Source organism: Protopterus annectens, chromosome 1.part0, assembly GCF_019279795.1.
Source record: "Protopterus annectens isolate FY-2018-M chromosome 1.part0, PAN1.0, whole genome shotgun sequence".
NCBI lineage: Eukaryota > Metazoa > Chordata > Ceratodontiformes > Protopteridae > Protopterus > Protopterus annectens.
The window spans coordinates 1,349,748,665-1,349,766,640 of NC_056725.1; the positions used below are offsets into that span (position 1 = coordinate 1,349,748,665).

Below are 17,976 nucleotides of genomic sequence, written 5' to 3' on the forward strand. Positions count from 1 at the left end.
CTTTGATGTGTCGAGCCTTGAGAAGGACTTGGCAGAAGTAAGTGACTTTGATTCTTCACAACTAAAGAAAGACATCTTTAAGTTGGAAAATGATTTAAGAAAGCTTAAAATGCTTCAAATGCAAAGGTTTCACCTTGAAGCCTATTTAAAGTTGCAAATAATTCCCCGTGAGCTACTGGTTTGAAGATACCCACATATGGGGATACATGCAAACAGTTATTAATTAAATGGCAACAACTTAATCTAGACCTGGGATTTAATTACATGAGTCTTCTTATAGAATAATTTCTACCAGAGGAAGAATCACTGGCTTGCAACATTCTTCAAATGCAAACTGAACTATATGAACATTATCCTCCTAACACTGTTGATTTTAAAATAGACCATCTAATAGAAACTGTAACTCTATATGAACAACAACTTTTGGGTCAAAAAAAGAAAAATATTCAGAGAGACATGCAAGATTTTTCTTCAGGCAGAGTGTTTGCCTGGCCAAAAAAATGCATTGACTACAGCTAGTGCAGTGAACAACGCTGATATTCATGTTTCCCATTTAAGAACAGAAGCAGCAAATGCCTCTAATGGGGTAGACATGGCCCCTTTAAGAGAAAGTAACATCATTGGGTCTACTGAAGCTGAAACAGCTACCACACCCCCTGATGACATCACAGCACACACAGCCAGCAGTGCAGTAATGGTGGATACAGCTTCCTTTACTGGGGGAGAATGCAAGAAAAAAGGGAACCATGCAGTTGATATTTCATTCAGCATTGTTGTTTCAGGGCCGAGTTTGAATCCTAGAAGTAGGATGGAAGCTAAATTACCATTTCCAATTCACAACACACATTTTTGGGAGTGGTCCAACAACAGGGGTCGCCTGAAAAGGAAAGCTTCACTCGAGAACGACAACACCATGACTATAAAAAGATGTGGATGCAAGCAAGAAATTGATAATATGGAACATTTCTTCTAGGACACTAACATCAGCTGAAAAGAGTGTCCTTGAAAAAGGTATGACTTTTATGCCAGCTAACCAAATGAAATGAACTGATAACATCATTGAACTAAAAACTTTTACACGCAATTTAATGCTTAAAATACAGTTTGGGAATGAAAGTAAAGGGGATGGTACCGTCAATGTGTTCTGCAAAAGCAGTACTTTCACACCTAAAAACAATGCAGTATTTGAAGCATTTGAGAAAGTTTGCACCAAAAAGGTATATAACTTGTATGATAATTGTGTCAGGGAAGCCATGTCTTCAAACTTGAACTCTTCTGAAAGGCAAGCCTAGCCAGTTTTACAGGCAGACAATTCAGTGTTTATAAGACCAACTGATAAGGGAGGGCCCTTGGTAATTATGGACCTCTGCTACTATGAAGAAACTGTGAACTTGAGGCTGAATGACCCTAAAGTGTATGACAAAGTTGGTTTTTTGGAAGATGAAACAATCTACTATGAATGCTTACAATGCAGAATTATAGATATTGAGCTCTTTAGTTATTTAGTTGTTAGTGAACCTGTCATACCAATTATACAAGGGCTACCAAAGGTTCATAAACATCCTACACTACCTCCTATAAGATCAGTTGTGGCCGACAGAGGGTGGTGTACTGAGCCACTGAGTATCTTTGTTAAAAAGCATCTCAAAATAGTCCTGGGTAAGAATACAAATATTCTTAAGGACACCAAACAATTTTTAACAGATTTATATACATTTACTAACAGCAGACAGATTAGTGATGGCTGCTTAATGGTTACTCTAGACATGCAGCTGCTCTTTACTAGCATACCTAACAGTATTGGCCTGGAAATTTTTAAACAATATTTACTAGACGATGCATCATATGATTCTGGTTTTATAGAGTTGCTTTCTCTATTTGTTGAATTAATTCTAGAAAATAATGTATTTTTGTTTGAACACAACTTGTACAGGCAGGCAGATGGCATAGCTATGGGCACTTCTTGTGCCAGTAGCTATGCCAACATTGACATGGCTGGATGGGAAAATAACCACCTGCGTATGTATGAGAGGACAGGACAGTTAATTTTTTAGTGTCGATTTGTGGATGACTTGTTTTTGCTGTGGGAAGGTAATGAGCATACCTTGAAGCAGTTTCATGAGGCTATAAATAACAGCACTGAATTCCTTAAATTTACTATCAGTAGTTCTTACAACACTATTTTTTTAATGTAAGAGTAACAAGGGATAGTGTAAGGGGATTTGATGCACAGATCCACAGGAAAGAGTGCTATAGGAGCTCATACCTCCACAGGCAAAGTATGCATCCAGAACACATTTTCAAGAATGTTATCAAAGGCCAAAGCCTAAGAACTTCAAGACTAGTGGCAGATGATCAGACGTTTAAGGAAGAACTTGAGAATCTTAAAGACAAATTCATGGACAGAGGCTACAATGAGAGGGAAGTTACAGATATACTTTCCTAAATACCCAAATATAGAGGGGAAGGGGTAGACCCTACTTCTCAGATACTATTGTCAGTAACAGTGGTGGAAATAAAGGTAGGAGATTCATGCTCATACCTATCACTTATTCCAGTGATATAAGGTTACTGCAGGACATCTTTGTGAAATACTGGGATATATTATGTACAGATGATAAAAGTGAGGGATATAGTAGGAGATAGACCTAGCTATACTTACAAGAATAAGACATCTTTGAAAAGGCTACTATGTGGGCCGAGGGATGCCTTTATAAATAGGACTAATAGTGGTAAGAGGGGTACTTTCCCATGTAAAAAATGTAATTACTGTGGATACCTAGATACCAGTAGAAAGTTTACTCATCCAGATACTGGTAAAACATGGAAATTTAAGTTAACAGCAGACTGCAATACAACTGACATGGTCTATCTGGCTTACTGTAGTCGATGCTATTCATTCTACATAAGGAAAACAAATCGTACTTTAAAAGAACGCATGAGAGAACATTTGTATGATATATCCTGGGGTGCTGAATCCAGTGCTTTAGCCAAACATGTAGCTACACATGATCGCACACACACATTCAAGTTCATGGTGATGGAAGTAATCCCCAAGAATGAAAGAGGGGTAAACATCAGAAATAAAACAGAGACAGCAGAGTTAGAATGGATCACAAGGATGAGAGCTAACATGGGCAGAGGTATTAATGATAGTTTCTATAAAGCCAGTTTTACAGGCTAGAGGACTGCCCAGATGACTACTGTATTAAATTGTTCACATTTATGTGCAACATGTTTATGGTTCTAAATATTTACTGCCTAAATTACTATTTTTAAACTGATTATAGATATGCTTTTGTATATGTCTTTAAATAAGGATTGTATTTATTACCCTATATAATTGAACAAATGATTTTATTGGTTGTTTTTAATTTAAAAGTAAGGCGTTGCATTTCTTGTCTGTCTGATGAAGCAGCTTGATGTGCTGCGAAAGCGCTTACCATTAAATGGAATTCTTTTTTATCTGCTGCCTGCTGTGGTTTGGTTCACCCTCTTTTGTTTTTGGTTGCAAGATGAAAAGAACTTCTACCATAAACCTCAAACTTCACATACAACTAACCCCAAAAAATGTTGGAACTTCATTAATCAAATACTACACCAAGGTAACCCCTCTACTCCTAACCCCTGCCCAAACAATACTCCAAAAGTAACTGTATCCATATTTAACTCCTACTTCATTGACACTGTCAGTAAACTGATGGAAGCTTCCAGCTGTGTCATCCCCCCTGACCTCTCTATCCCCTTTTAACATAATGACACGTTCTCTCTAAAACCAGTAGCCATAAGCTATATAAAACAAGTACTTCTTAAACTGAAAACTCGCTCCTCCTCAGCTGACAATCTACCCCTATTCTTCCTAAAGACAACTGCTAACTCATAAGCACTTCCTAGCTGTCTTCTTATCAACTACTTGCTAACTGAATCTAAAGTACCCTCTATCTGGAAACAATTCTGTACTCACCCCATTCACAAAGGAGGTAACTCCACCGAACTTTCTAAATGCAAGCCAATAGCAATTCTGTCCCCTCTCTCCAAAATACTGGAGAAATGTGTACACAAACAAATCCTGGACTGTCTAATCCAAGAAAACTTACTAACCTGCACACAGCACAGATCCCGTCCTAACCATAGTACCTTAACAGCTGTCATTTCCTTTACTAACACTATCTTGCTAGACAAAGAAAACAGCAGACTTATCTCCTGTCTCTTCCTAGACCTCTCCAAAGCTTTCAACACTGTCTCCCACCCCCTGCTCTTTGCCAGACTGTCTGACCTAAATCTTTCAAGTTTAACTGTTTCATAGCTTGACAGTTGACAAACAGCAATCTGTTAAATAGCTTTCCTCATTATCCCCTCCTCTCCCCATCAAGATGGAGTCTCTCAAGCATCAGTACTTGGTCACTTATTGTTCAACATCTTTACTAATCTCCTATACTCATCCTGTCCACAGTCTTCACTTATACAATATGCTGATGACTCCACAGTCATCATCACCTCTGATAACCTCTTGGATCTGAATACCCTTACTCAAAAATCCTTCAAATCTATTGAAAAATGTCTCTTCCATAACCAGCTAATCTTAAATCCAAAAAAAACTAACCTTTTACTATTTCTTCCTAAATCTGTCAACCATCTTAAACCCTCTTTCTCTATCTCATCACTCAACAATACCACTGTCACAGTTGAATCACATACTAAGCTTCTGAGAGTCATCATAGATGACCAACTCAAATTTGACCTTACACGTGCTCAGTTGCATCAAGAAAACTCAGCAAAAGCTAGTCCTGCTTTGCAGAAATAAAAAATACCTAACCGAGTCTTGAATCTCCCATTCTCATGCCTACCTTCTCCCTAGTCTCTTCTGCAGCTCACAAATCCTCACCAATTTGCAGACCTCTCTCTTAACAAAACTAGAAACCACCTATAACAAAGTTGCCAGATTTGCTGCTAACCAAACTTTTAAATCCCACCACTGTCACTTTCTCAATACCTTCAACTGGTTAGAATTCCTCCACCAACTGCTTCTCTCTTGACTACTGATCATACATTCCATCCTGTGTAAGCCGTCCTTATGTCCTGGTATCTCCTCACTTGTCTCCTTCCACACCTCTCCGAGTACAGTCCCTACACCACTGACCCTACCACACAACTCTCTTCTGTAACTCGCCTCCTATTCAACCTTACCTCTCCTCCCTCATCCTTACTCTTTGAAACTCCAGTCCCTCTGGTAAATCTGCTCTCAACCTTACTATTCGCTCCTAACTACTAAATCTCAATCCTCAGACATTCCCTTTTCTGTACATAAAATGCTATAATAGTACCAGTTGTCAGAATGCTCTCACTATACTCTGTACACCGCCTGTATAACTGTCTTTCTGCTGTGTGTTAGAAACTATCTTGGAAATAATCTTATCTTACTGCTTTTAGTTTGTGCCTTTGAACTAAATTTGAACAAATTGATTCATTTCTTTAACCTTGTGATTTGAAACTTTGTGTATTCTAAATTGAGAGCAATGGATTTGTTGTACTGTTTACTGTATTACTCTTTTGTGTGTTATTGTGGAGCTTTTCTCCCTAGGCCTCTGCTGAAAAAGGGCACCAGCTTAGTTGAACTATCCTGCTCAACAAATGTCAAATAAATAAATAAATAATATAATTTCAGCTCTTGAAAACGGAATTTTGTTTTTAATGGAAGTAAATAACTACTGACTATTTCAGGGAAAGCAATTGTGCTATATTTATTTATTGGCATTTGTTTACCGGGATAGTCCACTGGGCCTTGCGAGCCCGTTTTCAGAGGAGGCCTGGGGAGAAAAGCTCCAACACAAGTAATAATATAGAACAATTAAAATATATGTAAGCAAGTTAACCTCAACAATTTTAAGGTGCAAACAGTAGTGAATTCATACATAAATGTGTACACATAGAGTGTGAAATAACAGAGAAAAGAAAATACAATTATTACAGGGTGATTGATTTCAGAGGTTTAGTAAAAATTATGAAAATGAAAATCATGCATAATATTTAGGAGGTACATATATGGAAGTCAAGGATATAAAAAGTTATCTTTTGGGGAGAATGGTGAAGTTAAAGAAGTAGAATTAGTGGAAAAGGGAGATATGCAGGAACATTTTGAGAGGGAGAAATAGTGCATGCATAGGTATAGAAAAAGAGAAAAAAATGGGGCAAATTACAGGAAACAGAGAAAAGAATGGAAAAAGAAGTAGAAAATAGAGAAGTAAGAATAAAGTTTGTTGTAGGAATATGAGTAACTAGGCTCTATAATAATTAGAGGCTAGTGCAAGGTGGGTTAAAAGTAGGAGTAGTGAGGAAGGAGTATGGTTAGGCTTTAGATGCAGGGGTTATAGAGCAGTTACAATTCCCAATGGAAGAGAGACAGTTATGTAAGGAAGTTTTAAAAGGAGCAGTTTGAGAATTAGATATATAATATATCATCAGCAAAGGAGATATAGAAATGTTCAGAATTTGCAAACTTGGTGGCTTGGATGAGAGGCAGTAGCTTGCCATTAATCCATCTAGCGCAACCCCTTTTTCCCATTTTGGCACATGAGATCAGGATACCACTTCAATAGTGACAATCATCTAGAGCCAGCATTCACACCACCTGGCGGCTAGCCCTGCTGCTGTTGTTCTTCCAGATCACACACACTTACAGCCAATTTAAAGTGTCCAGTCCACCTACTGCATGTGTTTAGAATGTGGGAGGAAACCAGAAGATGGTAAGGATATTAGCACTGATGCAGTGGGCTAATGATGACCATTTAGGGGATGCCACAGCATAGCAGCAGTGGTACTACAAATATTAAATAACCTTGCCTAACTGCAAGTGAAAGAAAACACTGTTGCATACAATGAAAATGTCGGCTAACTTTGCTAAACCTCTTTGCGAGATATTTTAATGTTGGTGACAGCACACTCTCATGCAGTAGCAATTAACAGCTGCACACAGTGGACCAGGTAGTATCTTGATAAGCCTATAATAGCTTACAGACAGCATTTCGACATATTTGTTGTACATTGGACTATTAGCACACTGTATGAATAGCACAGTTCAACAATTTATCTATATTCTCTGCCTATAAAGTATGTTTTTTGTAGGTAAGTATGTTGTGAGCAGTGTGTAATACTTGTGCATTGTGAGCACCCAGCCCCACATATAGGCAGTTTATGCACTATGTTGATGCAGGCTGTGTATGTCCTGTCTGTTGCACGGTACTACTGGGTGTATAGTTCACATGGCTGTCAGGTTAGGGAATGTATCAGACTGATAGACACACTAACTGTCTTCTTTTCCCTCTTGTTTAGGACTCATGCTTATGTGGACCACATAGATGGACCCTTCTCGCTTGCTGCGCTTCCCTATAGTCAGATGAATGAACTTCTGAGTAGAAGTGGTGATCGAATTTATGTCAGCAGACCTCAGGAACCACCCCCACCTCCACCAATGCATGGAGCAGGAGATGGAAAACCTATACCTGCAGGAATTAGGTATGTGAAAAGCTGATTTGAGAGTTAACATGTAGTGAAAAGTGAAGCAAAAATAAAGTTCACACATTTCAGGTGCGCAGACACACTTTGCAGCAGCTGGTCCTGCAGACATTTGGTTGAAGTAAAAGCAGGTCCTTAGTCTGTATAAATTTGTCACTGATTCATTCTATTAAGGGCAAATGTGTCCAGAAGTTTCTAATTGGTACCACCAAAGTTTTTGTCTTCTTTGTTGTCCATTTCTTTTGCAGCTTTAACACTGTGCATGAAGGAAGAATACAGCTTCCAGAAACTGTTAACACAGCATCAAATGTGCACATTTTTGATATATGCATAAATGAAGTGGAGTGCATACATCCTTGAGTCATAGCTAGCTTAGTTGGCACCTTGGGCTGTTCCCAGACTGGCACCCCCAACCCAAAGTTGGGGGAGAAAAAAGGGTCCTCTCACAAGTTGAGGAGCAAAACAGTTGTCCAAGGAGCTTGTAATAACTCTTTGCTGCAGTTGATGACACTGAATAAAAGACATTGATTTAAGCAGACACTGTATCAGTAGTGTCTGCCTAAATGAATGCCAGTACTGTGCCTGCACCTGATTGGCAGTTCTTCCAAGGTTCTAGGCATGCCCTGTAATAACTTTTGCCCAGGGCAACTGCCCTCTTCACCGCACCTTAGTTAAACTACTGGTATATCTTTTGACTTCTCTGATACTATTGAAACTAATTTAAATAACTCTTAATTATTTTTATGTGAAATGCTGGAAAGTGAAATCAACTGCTGTGCTAATATTAACATTTAACAGAAGTTATGTATGCATTTAGACCTTTTAATTGCTGTTTTATACTTCAGAATGTGATTCCTTCTCTTAGGCAGCCATGTTCTTACCACAGTTGCTCCACTTTCTTCCTTGCAGTTTTTTCTGCTTGTTCAGTGTACATACACACATATGCAATCATGCACGCACCCCCTCCCTGCACACACACACACACACACACACACACACACACACACACACACACACTGCATTGCATTTCCAGATTCAGCTGGAAAAGACAGAACAAAATGAGGATGTGGACTCAACATTTCAACAATCCAAAAATATTATTTCTTGTTTATTTTATATATAAATAACAAAAAATATATGTGTGTGTGTGTGTGGGTGTATATGTGTGTGTGTATTTATGTCCTTATTTGAACTTATTTGCCAGGGTAGTGCACTGGTCTCTATGGCCTGTTTTCAGACTCAGCTCAGGCTGAAAACATGTAAACGTTTATAACATCTGGTACTTTTACTAGAAAGTTAGCACAACATTAATAATACTGACTTTGCTCGAGTGTTGCAGCTGGGCAAAGGTAACTGCCCCTACCCTTTCCCTCCTCTTGGCTCAGGTGTCCTGGTCTGTTTTAAATATCCTGTCTTTGCCTCTGTTACCAACTCTGACAATTCTTTCCACATAGCTACTGCTCTGCTGTTTTTGTGAAGAACTTTTTCCTAAAATCCTAATTAAATTGGGTTCCTTTAACATGGTAATTGTATCCCTTCCTACCTACCTGTTCTGCTTATAGAGCATAATCTCATTGCATAGTCCCTTTATTGCCTTATGCATCCATATCATGTTCCAGCCTGTCTCTCCTGTTTTCTAAGGAAAGCAGTTACACTTCCTTAGCTGCTTTCATCCACTATTCTCTCCATCCTTGTAACAGCTCCTGAATGGCTTTATTTGCACCCTGTTGCTGCTGCGGTAGCGTTGTTGCCTCACAGTAAGACGTTGTCCTATTCGATTCTAAGCTAGAGCATCCTCTGTGTGGGGACATGCGTGAATGGGCATACCTTCGTTGAAGGTTGTGCGCCAGGGCCGGCAACTCAGCACGGAAAAATCTACTGCAAATCATTAGCGGACCGGAATTCCACTGTGGCGACCCCTAACCAGGAAAAGCCGAAAGACACAACAACAACAACAACAGCAGCAGTGTATCCTCTATCTCCCAGTAAATCCTCCATAATGGTGTGCAACACTCCATCTGTGGTCTTACAAAGACCTGATACAGGGACATTATTACCTTCCTACACCTGTGATTATATACCCTGTCTTTGGTTTGCCTGTTTTACCACTCCCTCACACTGAACCCAGTGGTTCATACTTTCTCGGATAATAACATTCATATCCGTCTGTTCTGAATTTTTCTGCCTGGCATTCCAATTGAATGTGTTCCACTACTAAGTTGGCTGTCAGTCCACCTTTGTGACACCTTCCACTGGAAGCAGTGAAACAGAGCTGACACTTCTTGGGTCCTGCTTTCAGGGGTTTTAACTTCTTTGTTAGACCTGTAGTCTTGTCAAACACTCCTTCCCCACCTTGTGTCATCTGTAAAGAGAGTGGTCCATTTTTCTGTACCTTATGTGATGTCAGGGATGGGAGCACTGATTAAAGATAAACTTAGGTCTGAACTGTGTAGAATACAACTAGTCACATTCTCCCCCAAGTGCTGATCACCCCATAATTGACTGATTTGCTTTTATTTACCAGGAAAGTCTAGCTGGGCATGTTCCCTTTTCAGCAGTGACCCAGGGAGGAAAGTTTAACAAGTACATTTACAAGTCATTGAGTAAGATGACTACACTCTAAGACAAAAAATAGTACGGATAATGACAGTAACGTTGGATGTAAAGATTTATCTAGCTAAATAATACAAAGTCAGCTGTAGCACAAGTAGTGGTAATAGTAATGGTGAACATAGTAGTAATACTACAGACTTACAAGAAAAGGTTAAGATGGCTATGAGGGAAATACAGTGAATCAGTCCTTGGTTACTTACAAAATACTTATAATTGTATAGCTGTCACTGTAACAAATGAATACGCTAATGTGATCCTAAGCTCAAGTAGAACTCTTAGCCTGGAGGGTTTCTCTGTATTTGTAAGTGAGTCACATATCTTTGAATTTATTACTGCTCAATACCTGAGTTGTTTGGCTTCTGCTACATACCTACAATCAACTGGGTTACTAGCTGAGTTAAGTACAAACTTGCAGTGTTAAAGATTGTATTGCATTTCATTTTTCTGTCTATTTGTTTCATTGAATATTGTGTCTGTGTCTCTCTGTAGTTATTTATTTTTCTATTTAATTGTTTCATAGTTTACTGTGGTCTCTCTCTGTCTCTGCAGTTAGTGGGGGCTATTGTGTATCTGAAGTAGTTAACTTCATTTTATCTGCAACTTGTGGGTATTCAGATCCATACTGGATCCAAGCCGACAACTTTACAAGCATCTGCTCCGAGCTCCAAGCTTCTCCCCCTTACCCATAACACACCACCATCTCCTACCTTCCCTCAGATCTCGTTTGCCGCTTCATGCATCAGCATCGTTATCTCCATAGCTCTGAGCTTAGAGTTTTCTGTAACTGCTTTTTGGGGTTTTTGGTTTGAGAGAGTTTCTCAATTAGTTCCCCTTCCCTCCACCTAATGCTAGTTCGTTGGTTGTTATAAAAAAAAAAAAAGTTTATAATTATTGTGAGGTAGTTTGTGTAGACCCTTCCCTTCCCCTAGTGTGTGCATGGTCAGGTAGTGTGTTGGGTTTTCTAGGTGTGGCTGCTGTTGTTTTTGGGATGTCTGAACAGCCAAAACCTACCTTTAAAAAATGCACAGAGTGTGGCCATAAGCTTTCACCAGCGGATGGCCACACTCTGTGTGTTGTTTGCTTATGTGTAGCACATTTGCCCGCCCAATGCAGCATTTGTGCAGGATTTAATCCGAGAGCCCTGAAAGATAGAAAGGCCAAACATGTGGCAAAAGGCCTGCTTCCAGCATCGACCTTAGATTCTTCAGCCTCGGCTTCTACAACTCCCGCCCAACTCCCCCCCCCCAGACTGGGACTCACCCTCCCGCTAGACCTGCTGAAGGGGATGTGGCCAAAGGGAGATACAAGAAGCACAAGGATGCAGAGAGAGGGAGAGACAGAGAGAAGAAAGTGGATAGGCCCTGTAAACGGTCTCGAGATCGGGAGTCCTTCCTTAGCCCTTCTTCCAAGGTCTCGAGACCTGTTTCTCCTCGCCTCCACTCCCCCAAATTTTCCCCAGAGCCTACAGAGCCGAGGCCTTCCTCTAGATCCTCTCAGCAACCAGCCAAATCCGAGTCGGTTGCCTCTTCGCACTCCACTCGGAGTCTTTCTGAAATGGATATGGACAGGATGATGAAGAGATTCATTTGGACCCAAATCTAGATGGGAGTCTTGCCAGGTCCCTCTCCCTCTGGTGGGTGGACCTCCATGCCATTCTTTCACCCGATTTCTCCTTACCCTTTCCGGCCTGTGGTTTTGGGGTATATGGATCCGAGGATCTTCGGGGCTGGGGATTCGATGCAGATGGTTCCTCCAACCTTGACTCTGGCGATTACCTTGAGTTCCTTGGATCCGACTAGCTCGGATCTGAGCAACTCTCAGGGCCGAGGACGGGGAGTCGGACCCGAGGGGGTGGATGTGTCTTCGGCCCCGACCTTGTCGGATCCAAGCCGTTCCTTCGGAGCTCCAGCTACCCTAGCCTCGGCTCCGATCCTCACGACAGACCTGGGGAGAGCTTGTTGGGCTCTAAGGAAGTGCGCACTCCATCGGCATTCAAAGTGGTGGAGAGAGTTCTCTCCTAAAGATTGAGACCACAGCCTATTTCCTTGGATTCCACCCAGACTCCCTCGGATTTGGTTGCAACTCCCTTTAGCTTGTCTCAGAGACAGCCCATGCTAGAGGAGCCCCAGGCAGTTCCCCTAGAGGAACCCCCGCAGTTCACAAGCCCTCTTCAGAGAGCCCCACTGAGGAGGTTCATCGTAAGCACACATGCAAAAGGAGGCACCTGGACTCCCCTGAGTCCCATACAGAAGACACTGATTTAGATGAAGGAGAAGGTTCCTCCAGGTCACCTCCCAAGGATGTCTCCTTTGGAGACATCATGGAGATCCTCCGCCAGAGGGGAGGTTGGTCAGCCCCAAAACCTCCTGCAGATAAATCAGTGTTCCTGGAGGCTTTTGGCACGGGCCCATCTACGTCCTGGGTGTCCCCGCTGGTGGATCCTTTAGTGGATCTTATCACCACGCAGGCATGGAAGGACCCTGACACCATAGAGCTGATACCCTAGCGCCCGCACAAAATTCTCTCTTCACCCTCTGACAAACAGGCATGGCATAAGGGATCCCCTGTGGACACTGTGGTGGTTGCAGCAACCACCAAGAGGGAACTGGCTCAAGAGAATTCCTCTGTCCACCCTCCGGATAAGGAATCCAGGACAGTGGATCAATTTGGGAAGCGAGTATATTCTTCAGTGACATTTTCCTTCCGAGCGCTGAACTACTTGGCACACGTTATATGACTGCAGCGAGACCTAGTCACAGAGTTAGCTGAGTTGCCCCCAGAGTCTTTGTCACAGGAGGACAAGCATCTGTTCTCCACGAAGATGTCTACTCTGAAATCAGTATCAAACATATCCATGCGCCTCCTTTCTCATGCTACAGAAGGAGCAGCTAGGGCAGCTGGGACTGGCGTAGCTATGAGGCCACACGTTTGTCTCAGACTGTGTCAGTTTGTAGACCCCTTCAAGGCGTCTTTTACTAATGCTGCCTTTGGTGGTTCTCTCATTGGGAAGACTGTATGTGACATCCTTGTCCAGAGTGAGAAAGATGGGAAGACTTTGTCTGCCATCGGAATCCGCTTCTCAAGCCCTCAAAGATCCTTTTCCAGGAATCAGAGAGGGCAAAAGATGATGTGGTTCCAGAAATCGCAGTTTTACCGGGACTCTCAGGACAACTCATCCCCCAGAGGCAGAGGGGGACATGACATATGCCTTCCCAGAGGCAGAGGGGGTCTGAAGAACTTTGGGTCTAGGGAGCCCTTCTTGGACAGGCCCGCACAGCAGCCCTGAGGGGTTGCCCAACTGTCCTACTCTGGAGGCAGTCAGGGGAAGATTATCATTGCACCCAACGGCATGGGAGTCCATAACTGCAGATCGTTGGGTGCTTCAACTAATATCCAGAGGTTACACCATCCCGTTTGTTTTGTTGCCCCTCCTATCCAACCAAAACACCTCCCAGATGTTCCACTCACTCAGAGGGAAATGACAATGCTAGAGGTTTCCAAGCTGCTTCAAAACCGAGCCATTGAACACCCCCCCCCCCCCCGATCAGTCCGGATCAGGCGTTTACTCCAGGTTCTTTAGTGCCCAAAAAGATGGGGGACCTCAGACCCATTTTGGACCTGTCAACCTTAAATCTGGCTGTTGCCAAACAGAAATTCCGGATGGTCACCCTACAGTCCATGCTACCTTATCTTCGAGAATGCGACTGAATGTGCCCGATAGACACAGGATGCTTATTACCATATCAAGATTCACAGAAGCTCCAGGAGATTCCTTCACTTCTGGCTGGGCGCCAGTCATTTCCAGTTCCGAGCCCAGCCCTTTGGTCTCACCACAGCCCCCAGGGTGTTTACCAAGGTAATGGCAGTCATAGTGGCTCACCTGAGGCTTCAGGGGATTCAGGTATTCCTTTACCTCACTGCTTCCACCAAGCGTCTTCTTTGCCAAGCGAGAGACTTCTTCCTTCATCTTGCAGCCCTGTAACGGATTACGATTAATGTTCCCAAGTCATTCTTGAATCCGGTACAGATCTTGGACTTTATTGGGGCACAACTGGACACCCTTCATCTAAAAGTCTTCCTCACTCCAGACAGGGTCCAGAGTCTAAGGTCTCATGTATCACTGATTTTTGGCCCCAGGTTACCGAAGGCGGTGGACTTTCTCAGAGCCCTGGGCTCTATGGCTGCAGCAATTTCTATCCACCCCTGTACACATCTTCACATGTGTGTTCTACACTGGACTCTAGCCGTACAATGGTCTTGGCTGAATTTCCCCATGGAATACCCAATTCACATCAGCAAAGCCTGCAGGGCGTCACTTCTCTGGTGGGTCCAGTCTCTGGAGATTGTAGCAGGACGCCCCTTTGTTCCATCCACAACCCAAGTCACAGTGACCACTGATGCCTCACAGCTCAGGTGGGGGGGGGGGGAATTATCTGGGGAGGATGATCCAAGGCACATGGACCCAGATCAAGACCAGATTGCACATCAATGTTCTGGAGATGAGAGCAGTGCTTTTAGCGTTGCAGGCCTTCCATATTGTTCTTCCTCCAGGGACTATTGCAATTCAGTCAGACAACATGTCTGTTGTCTGGTACATCAATAAACAAGGAGGAACCAGATCCTACCCTCTGTGGTGTGAGGCCATGAGAGTTTGGGAGTGGGCGATCTCCACCAGTTGGTTTCTGCTTGCAAGGCACATCCCGGAACGCTCCAACATTTTAGCGGACAAATTGAGTCGGGCTATTCTAATGCCATATGAGTGGTCTCTGAAACAGTCAATAGCGGGAGAGATCTTCCTGGCATGAGGACAGCCTTGCTGCGATCTCTTTTGCATCTCCTTCCAATGCGAAGTGCAATGAGTTCTTCACTCTGATTCCCTCACCAGGGGACCCCCCCCCCCAGAGACTGTCTAGTCCATGCTTGGCCTCCCAGGCTACTGTACGCTTATCCCCCATTACCACTCATTCCAAAGTTTCTTCAGAAGGCTTGCTGACTGAGGTACAAGGTGATCCTCATTGCCCTGTTCTGGCCTCGTCAGGTTTGGTTCCCCTTCCTCTGGTCTCATGTTCTAACTCCTCCTTGGATTCTAGATCTCTGCCCGGATCTCATTTCTCATCCTTCGGGCAGCAGTCCACCCAACCTGGACAGCCTCAAGCTGACATCTTGGTTGCTCCAGTTCTCTTAATTTCCAGGGCTCCCGGTCTTTCGTCTTCAGTGAAAACTATTCTAGTGGCGGCTCATAAGTCTTCCACTAGGAAGATTTACCGCAGTAAATGGAAATGATTTTCTTTTTGGGCATCGCAGAGAAACCTGGATCCTTTTATGGCCCCTGTATCTGTAGTACTGGATTTCTTAGCCAGCATTTTTCAGCAAGGGGCCAGCTCTTCCACTGTAAAAGTGCAACTGGCAGCTATTTCAAATTTCCATGTTGGCGAGAACAGGAATGCCCTGGCCTCTTCTAGATTATGTAAGGCTTTTCTTAAAGGCACTTTTCTTTTGCGTCCTCCAGTTAAGAACCCTGTTCTTCCTTGGGACCTTACCTTGGTTCTTCAGGCCTTAGTTACTCTCCCCTCTGAACCTGCAGCATCAGCAGATTTAAAGTTCTTATCCTGGAAGACAGCCTTCCTAGTGGCTATTATGTCGGCTAGGAGGGTTTCGGAACTTCAGACCTTGTCTGCCATGCCCCCTTACTTGATCTTCCATAAAGACAGGGTTTCTCTCCGCACAAACCCTTCTTTCTTATCAAAAGTGTCTTCTGAATCAAACATTAATCAAACAATTAACTTGCCTGTTTTCTTCCCAAATTTTCAGAACAAGGGTTAGTATAAACTGCATTTGCTAAATGTTCATAGACAACTTTGTTTTTATTTACACAGAACAAAGCCCTTCCGTAAGTCTGACCAGTTATTTGTGTCCTTTGCTAAGCCCTTTTTGGGTAGGGCCATCTCTAAAGTTTCCTTAGCTAGATGGATTACACTATGTATTTTGCAAATTTACAAAGACAAAGGCTTGTCTCCACCTGGTCCTGTTAAAGCTCATTCTACCAGATCTATGGCAACGTCTGCTGCTTTCTGGTCTAGAGTGTAATTGGATGACATTTGTGCAGCAGCAACTTGGGCTAAGTCACATACCTTCATTTTAATCTCCTGAGGGAGAGCATCCTTCGGCTCTGCGGTGCTCAGAAATATCCTTCCATGAGGGCCTCCCAGGAGTTTGAGTAGCTGGAGACTCTGTCCCACAGGTTGCAGATAAAATGAAGTTAACTACTTCAGATAAAGAAGTTATGTACTCACCATAACGTTCCATCTGAGTAGTTATACTTCATTTTTCTGCAACCTTCCCACCCTCCTTTCCCCAAACCTTGTTAGTGGGGGCTATTGTGTTTCACTTCATTGATATTCAGTGTTAAACTCTTCGCCTAGAGGGTTTCTCTGTATTTATAAATGAGTCACATATCTTTAAATTTATTACTGCTCAATACCTGAGTTGTGTGGCTTCTGCTACATACCTACAATCAACTGCATTACTAGCTGAGTTAAGTACAAACTTGCAGTGTTAAAGATTGTACTGCATTTTATTTTTCTGTCTCTTTAATTGTTTAATTGAATATTGTGTCTGTGTCTCTTTGTAGTTATTTATTTTTCTATTTAATTTAGAATTTAGAATACTGTGGTCTCTCTCTGTCTGTGCAGTTAGTTGCCCGCCCTCTCTGTTCTTGTTTTGGTATTAATCTTGGCGGCTTTGGAATTCCTCGCCCATCCTGTAAATTTGTGTTTGAATACTCCTCCTGGATCTATCTCATTTGTTCACTCAACCAAGTACAGTGAGCTCATATTTTGACTTCAGACACTCCTACCAGTCCCATCTGTTCAGCTCTATCCCAGCTCTATTCCAGTCTGGTGTCACTAGCTCACTCTACCTAATACAGAGTGAACATTTGTGAAGGACAAGCTACTTAGGTCCTTAATTTTGAATTATCTTCTGTTTCTCCTTTCCCTCTTTCCACTTTCCAAAAAAAAAAATTCTAAGCTTGTTTCCTCCCTTTCCTGTAACTAGTCTAGTCCAGATACAGATTTGCTGTAACCAGGACTGTTTGTAAGCTTCTGAGTCCCCAAAGCCTTTCTGTGTTGGAGGGAAGCCTTCTAGCTTATCAGTGGGAGTGGTAAGCACTAGGTAGCCTGTCTAACACAAGAGTGGTTTCTGGCCCAGAAATTCTAGTTTATTGGCCGTTTGGGCAGTTTTTCCATCTCTTTCAACTTTCTGGTTTAAAAGCCCACGTTTGCGCTTGTTTCCCACCTTTCCTGTAACTAGTCTAGTCCAGATACAGATTTGCTGTATCCAGGACTGTTTGTAAGCTTCTGAGCCCCCCAAGCCTTTCTGTGTTGGAGGGAAGCATTCTAGCTTATCAGTGGGAGTGATAAGCACTAGATAGCCTATCTACCACAAGATCCAGGTACAGATTCTTAGTTTTAGCACTTGAATTTGCTTATTCGTGCTCAGCACTTGTTGTTAGCACTAAATAAGCTACAAATTAGTACAACACTCAACCTTCCTCTTTACCTAGAGGAAAACAGTTTTTGTACTTACTTTCCTCACTTAGAGAAAAACAGCTCTTATACTCACTTTCCTCACTTGTCTAGACGAAAGTAGTTTTTTATTCAGGCATGTCCAAGGGTCATCTCCCAGTGTTCTCTATTGTCTATCTGATTAATCTGGGCATCTTAGGGCAATGAGCTATTGCCTTATGTACACAGACAACCCTCTCCTCCTACCACCCAACACCACAACCTGTGAGAGATGCACTTATCTAGCCAAACTGGAGGTAAAGCTCTCTCCAACCAAGACTGAACT

At 42.5% G+C, this 17,976-nt stretch overlaps 1 protein-coding gene across 3 annotated transcripts in view; it reads left to right on the forward strand.

Annotated features, from left to right (window-relative positions):
* The window catches only part of WASF1 (WASP family member 1), a 1,915,084-nt gene that overhangs the window by 1,789,939 nt on the left and 107,169 nt on the right, over nucleotides 1-17,976 (forward strand). For all 3 annotated transcript variants that reach the window (XM_044066725.1, XM_044066733.1, XM_044066743.1), the window contains one exon: nucleotides 7,330-7,512. In XM_044066725.1, coding sequence (XP_043922660.1) covers nucleotides 7,330-7,512 — 183 coding nt within the window. The remainder of the gene's footprint in view (nucleotides 1-7,329; nucleotides 7,513-17,976) is intronic.